Consider the following 6,000-nt stretch of genomic DNA (forward strand, 5'->3'; position numbering starts at 1 on the left):
AGAAACCCTGCCTCAATGGCATGTGTGCATGCACTGGGTGCCTGTGTGTTGAAAAGACATCAAGAGAGACTCCTGATGTCCGCCTCTCACCTCCATAAACACAAGTACACCTGGACACACAATTGCACGTGTACGCACACTCAAGCAAACTCTCTCTTACTCAAACACACACACATTCCCAGCGCCTTTCTAATTACACACTCTGATTCATACACACACACTCACACAAACATAAAAGTTCACAGGAAAGAGCTCCCCTTTCTGGAAACCTACTCGGGGGAAGGAAGCAGTAAGACTCTTAAGAGCCATGTCAGCTCAGTTCCTTCTGGGAAGCCCTGGAAACTCTGGAACAGCAATTCTGATAAAGGCAGAGAGGACACACGCTACGGTCTACTGAGCACTCCCCATGTATGAGGCACTGTGTATATATGTGTACATATGTGTATGAATGCACGTGTCATGACACCTGGGCAGAGGTCCGAGGACAACCTCCTACCACCTTGTTTGAGGCAGAGTCATATTCCTATGTGTCAGGCTTGCTCCGAGCTTCTGAGGCTTCACCTGCCTCCACCCTTACCTCTCTGTAGGAGTCGTTAGAGATGTGCAGGCCTGAGTATCACACCTGCATCTCTACATGGGCTCTGGGGATTTGAACACAAGTCCTTATGTTTGCATAGCATGCCTTTACCCATCGAATCATCTTTCCAAGCCTGTTTTTATTCATTGTAAGATATGGTTTCCAGGGCTACACAGAGAAACCCTGTCTTGAAAACCAAAAACCAAAACCAAAACAAACAAACAAAAAGACATGTTTAAATTATGTAGCCCTGACTGTCCTGGAACTCATCATGCAGAGCATAGAGATCTGCCTGCCTCTGACTCTCAAGTGTTGGGATGAAAGACATGCATCACCACACCTGACTTCAGCCTGTCTTCTGTTTGTTCTTAGACAAGGTCTCATGTAGCCCTTGTTGGCCTCTAACTTGCTACCATAGCTGAGGATAACCTTGAATTTCTGGATCTCCCCTGTCTACCTCTGCAGTCTTGGTATGCCAGGCGTGTGTCACCATGCCTAACTTTGTTTTCATATTTATTTGTTTTATTTATTTAGAGACAGAGTCTCACTATGGAACCCTGGCTAGCCTGGAACTTCTTCAAGCTAGCCTTGAACTCACAAACACCCTCCTGTCTCCGCCTCCCCAGTCTGTGTGCCACCATGCTCAGCTGTTCTGCTTTTGAGACAGGGTTTCACTGGCACTCAGGCTGGACCTGAGCCCACCTCAAACTGCTGCTCCTCTCCCCTTGGCTCTCCTTGACTCAGGAACCATGGCCACAGGCTGTATTCTGAGTGCAACGCTGGGGTTCAGTCATCCCATTCTCACTGCGAGCCTCAGAGGACTGCTCACCCTGCTTCCACTTTACAGATGCTGAAAAGTTCGAGCACACCGCGAATGTGGTGCACATTTGTGGTCCCAATACTAGGAAGACCAGGAACTCAAGGCCAGCCATATATGACAAGCTTGGGGTCAGAATAGGTTACATGAAACCCTGTCTCAAGGGGAAAAAAAAAAAAAGGAAGGAAAGAGGGGAAGGGAAAGAGAAAAGGGAAGGGAAGGAAGGGGGAAGGAATGAAGGCCTGGAGGAGCTTTAACCATTGTGTGTGTGTGTGTGTGTGAGAGAGAGAGACAGACAGACAGACAGACAGACAGACAGACAGACAGACAGACAGAGAGACATACAGGTACATGTGCCTGTGCACACGCATATGCAGGTCAGAGCACCGTGTCAGGTGTCTTCCTCTACAGAGTCTCTCCTCTAAACTCGAAGTGTGCATTTTCAGCTAAGCTGGTACGCTAGTCAACAAGATCTCAGTACCTGCCTGTCTCTCCCACCCAACTTGGTGTGACCGGTTCCTTTTTCTTTTTTCTTTTTGGGTTTTTGAGACAGGGTTTCTCTGTGGTTTTGGAGCCTGTCCTGGAACTAGCTCTTGTAGACCAGGCTGGTCTTGAACTCACAGAGATTCACCTGCCTCTGCCTCCCGAGTGCTGGGATTAAAGGCCAGTTCCCTTTTCTACCTTTATATGTGTTCCAGGGGTTGAACTCGGGTAGCCAGGCACACATGGCCATCTTCCAGCACAGTATTTTCAGCTTATGATCCTTTCAGTTACACTGGCTCCGTAGAACATACCTTCATTCTGAACAGAGGCAGCACTACCCACATTCTGAGGACCGTAACACCATATTCTCAGAATAATCTGACCAGAAGGGTGTGGCTGTTTTAGAGATCTGTCACGCAGGGAGAGGAAGGTGTCTGAGGGAGTTTCAGTCCAGGCACTGTTCTGCACACTCCTCGCTCCCTGCGTGGCTTCTCCAACGCCCAAAGTCACTGGTGTTGAGCCCTATACTCTGGGCATGACAACTTTCACCATCTTCATCAAGCAGCTGCAACTATTTGCAAACAACCTTCAAGCCCCAGCCTGTTGACTGTTGGTCTCCCCCCTATAAGGACGGGGTGGGAGGGTCCCTGGACCTCCCCTGAAACCCCAGGCACCACCTCCTGCACCTCTCGCTGCTAACTATAGCCCATCAATTTCACAGTTACATGTGATCTTGTGGTCTAAGAGGTGTTAGACTATACAGAGCAGAAGAGGTTGATCATCCACGCTGGGCAAGATTTTCTGTTGATGCAGCTATTGTGGGGTACCCACGCTCCTGCATGTAACCGCCCACTCAGCTCTCTAAGTAGCCCCAGTAAACTCACTGGTTCTCACAGCTAGACTTTGGGGGATTGGACTTTTACTTTGACATTGGTGCCCTGTCTCGGGATATCAAGGGAGGAAGCAAGCATTTGTTTAAAAGTTCATGAAACAACCTTCAACATTTGATCTTCAGATTTTCCACAGTCACCTAGAATTTTAGTGCTGAAGAGAGAATCCACGGCTTTGCTCACACTAAGAAAGCACTCGATCACTGAGACATATCCCCAGCCCAGATTTGTTCATTTATTAGTAATTTTGAGAAAAGATACTGCTATGTAGACTAGGATGGTCTTGATTGAACTCTAACCCTCCTACCTCAGCATTCAAGGACTAGAGTTTATGACATGCTTGTTTAAGGTAGCGGACGGGTGCTGGTGAGCAGGGATGTGTGCACATGCCTGCGGAGTCCTCGGCTGCCACTCTTCAGGGGCCATCCACCGTGGTTACCAGACAGGGTCTCCCGCTGGCCTGGGGATGTCTACCTTGCTTTTTAAATTGCATTTTATCCATTTATTGTGTGTGTGTGTGTGTGTGTGTGTGGACAGGTGGGGATGTGTGTGCCATGCACACATCTGGAGGTCAGAAGATGACTTTCAGGAGTTGATTCTCTCCTTCCATCATGGAGATCTAATGCAGGCTTTTACCCACTGAGCCATCTCATTGGCTGCCGTCTTATGTTTTAAGTCAAGGTCTCTCAGTGGCTAGACTAGCTGGCCAGCAAGTCCCATTGACCCACCTTTCTCTGTGTCTCCAGCTCTGATTATAAATATGTGTCTCCACACTCATGTTTTGTGTGAGCATGTGTGTGTGTGTGTGTGTGTGTGTGTGTGTGTCCCTGTTGTGGAATGTTTAACTATGTAAAGATGTGTTTCATTTGTTTATGCTGCGGAATATTATTTTAACTGTGGAAAGGCGTGTTACATTTGTTTTGCAGCATTTGTTTATGTAAAGATGTGTTACATTTGTTTCACTTTGCTTGGCTAAGTCACCTGATGGGTCTAATAAAAAGCTGACGGCCAATAGCTAGGCAGGAGATGGATAGGCAGAGCTGCTGCCAGAGAGAATAAACAGAAGAAATCTAGGCAAAGGAGAAGGAGGAGGAAAAAATGAGGGGAAAAACGAGGGACACACCTGGGTCCAGAAGCCAGGCAGCTACCAGACAGCCAGACACAGGAGCAGGGAGAGTAAGATATACAGAAGGAGAGAAAGGTAACAAGACCCAATGTAAAACATAGATGAAGAGAAACAGGTTAAGTCATAAAGCTAGTAGGATAAGCATAAGATAAGGCTGAGCATTCATAACTAGTAAGAAGTTTCCATGTCAGGATTGGGAAGCTGGTTGGTGGCCCAAAAGAAAAACCCTGTTCGTGTGTGTGTGTGTGTGTGTGTGTGTGTGTGTGTGTGTGTGAAGGCCAGAGGTTCTTCAGGGGATGGCCACCTGTCTTTTAAAGTATCATCTCTAGCTGGCCTAGCACTCACCAGTTAAGGTAGGCTGGCTGAGAGAGCTCCAGAGATCGGCTTGTCCTGTCTGGGATTACAATACAGGCTACCATGCCCAGCTTTTAACATTCATTCCAGGGATGAACCTCAGGTCTTCAAGCTTGCATAGCAAACATTTCATCAACTGGCCCGTCTCCCTTGCCCCATTTATAGACATGTTCCGCCACACCCAACTACTTGGTCTCTTTTGATAAATATGTATTTCTTTTTATTATTTGTTTGTCTCTGTGGGGAGAGAGTTCCCAAGCAAGCCAGAGGAGGGTATCGGATCCCCTGGAGTTGGAGTTACAGACAGCTGTGAACTGTCCATTGTTGGTGCCGGGAACTGAACTCTGAACCTCTGCAAGAGCAGCAAGTGGTCTTTAACCACTGAGCCATCTCTCCAAGTCCATCTCTCCATCTCAGTATTTGGCTTCTTTTCTCTGGCATGTTCACACCTTTGGCTCTCTCAGTGACAGGACCCCTGACCTCAGACTAGGAGAAAATCACTCACTCCAGAGAGAAATGGACAAAAGTCAGGGTACTAATGATCAATACTCACCTCGGTGTGTCCAAAGCCCGGATGACAGTTGAAAGCAGCCGGCCATCCCTTGAGGTCACCTGTGCCACATACTGGGGTGGTCCAAGGCCTGTGGCCTCCACAACCTTGGAGAAGGCAGGGCTGCCAGAGCAGTCGCAAAGGGAGCCGGGGAGGTGGCAGCAATCACCTGTCCTCATGGCCACAAGGAGCCTCCTGTCCTCAGGGCCTGAGGCCCATGGTCCCAAGAGCCTGAAAGGAGGCCAGCAGAGAGATAAAAGGCAAAATCAGTGAGTCACATGTCTGCTGGGTTCCCTCTTCTTTTCTGAGGTGTGTATGCGTGTGTGTGTGAGTGCAAGTGAGTGTGCACCAAGGGGCATGAGTAGAGGTCAGAGGTCTGAGCACACCTGTTTTCTGTGTGCACACCAGGCCAGCTGACCCCGCTTCCAGGGGTTCTCCTGTTCCCACCTCTCGACTTAGTACGAGGGCTGCCATTACATGTAAGGCTTGTTGTGCCTGCCTTTACATGGCTTCTGGGGACGTGCAGCCAGCCTTCACCCACAAGATGATCTCACTCTATAGTCATGCTAGCCTGGAACCTAAGATCTAAGCCTTCTGAATGCTAGATTTGAGACTGCCTGGCTCGAGTTCCATCTTGTCAAGGAATGTGATAGTTATTTGTTATCAAACTGACACAATCAAGAATACCTGGAAAGGCGCTCTCATGAGGAGTTAGGTGTCTAGATCAAGTTGGGATGTGGTAGTGGGAAGGCGCTCTCATGAGGAGTTAGGTGTCTAGACCAGGTTGGGATGTGGTAATGGGAAGGCGCTCTCAATGAGGAACTGTCCAGACTAGATTGTTACTATATTTACAATATTGTAATTATATTTATATAATATTACATATTGTAAATATAGTAACTGTAATTCTTGCTTAACACTTGTTTTGTTATATGTAATTTTACTATGTTAAAGTTAAAACCTTCCTTTCTATTTGAATATAAAAGGTGAAATGGTATGGGAAGTCCTTCTGTATATGTGTTGCTTTTATTGGCTAATAAGCTGCTTTCAGCCAATGGCTTAACAGAATATAGCCAGGCTAAAAGAAATATATATAGAGAGAGAGCAGGTGGAATCAGGAAGAAGCCATGTAGCCACCACAGGAGATAGAGCCCGCTGAAACTTTGCTGGTAGGCCATGACCTCGTGGTGATGCACAGATTAA

General features: G+C 47.5%; 1 protein-coding gene across 3 annotated transcripts in view; it reads right to left on the reverse strand.

Moving 5' to 3' along the window:
• Positions 1-6,000, reverse strand: part of Marchf2 (membrane associated ring-CH-type finger 2) — a 35,804-nt gene that overhangs the window by 21,601 nt on the left and 8,203 nt on the right. For all 3 annotated transcript variants that reach the window (XM_057772526.1, XM_057772527.1, XM_057772525.1), the window contains exon 2: positions 4,801-5,028. In XM_057772526.1, the coding sequence (XP_057628509.1) occupies positions 4,801-4,976 (176 nt within the window). In that variant the 5' untranslated portion in view covers positions 4,977-5,028. The remainder of the gene's footprint in view (positions 1-4,800; positions 5,029-6,000) is intronic.

Source organism: Chionomys nivalis, chromosome 6 (assembly GCF_950005125.1).
Source record: "Chionomys nivalis chromosome 6, mChiNiv1.1, whole genome shotgun sequence".
Lineage (NCBI taxonomy): Eukaryota > Metazoa > Chordata > Mammalia > Rodentia > Cricetidae > Chionomys > Chionomys nivalis.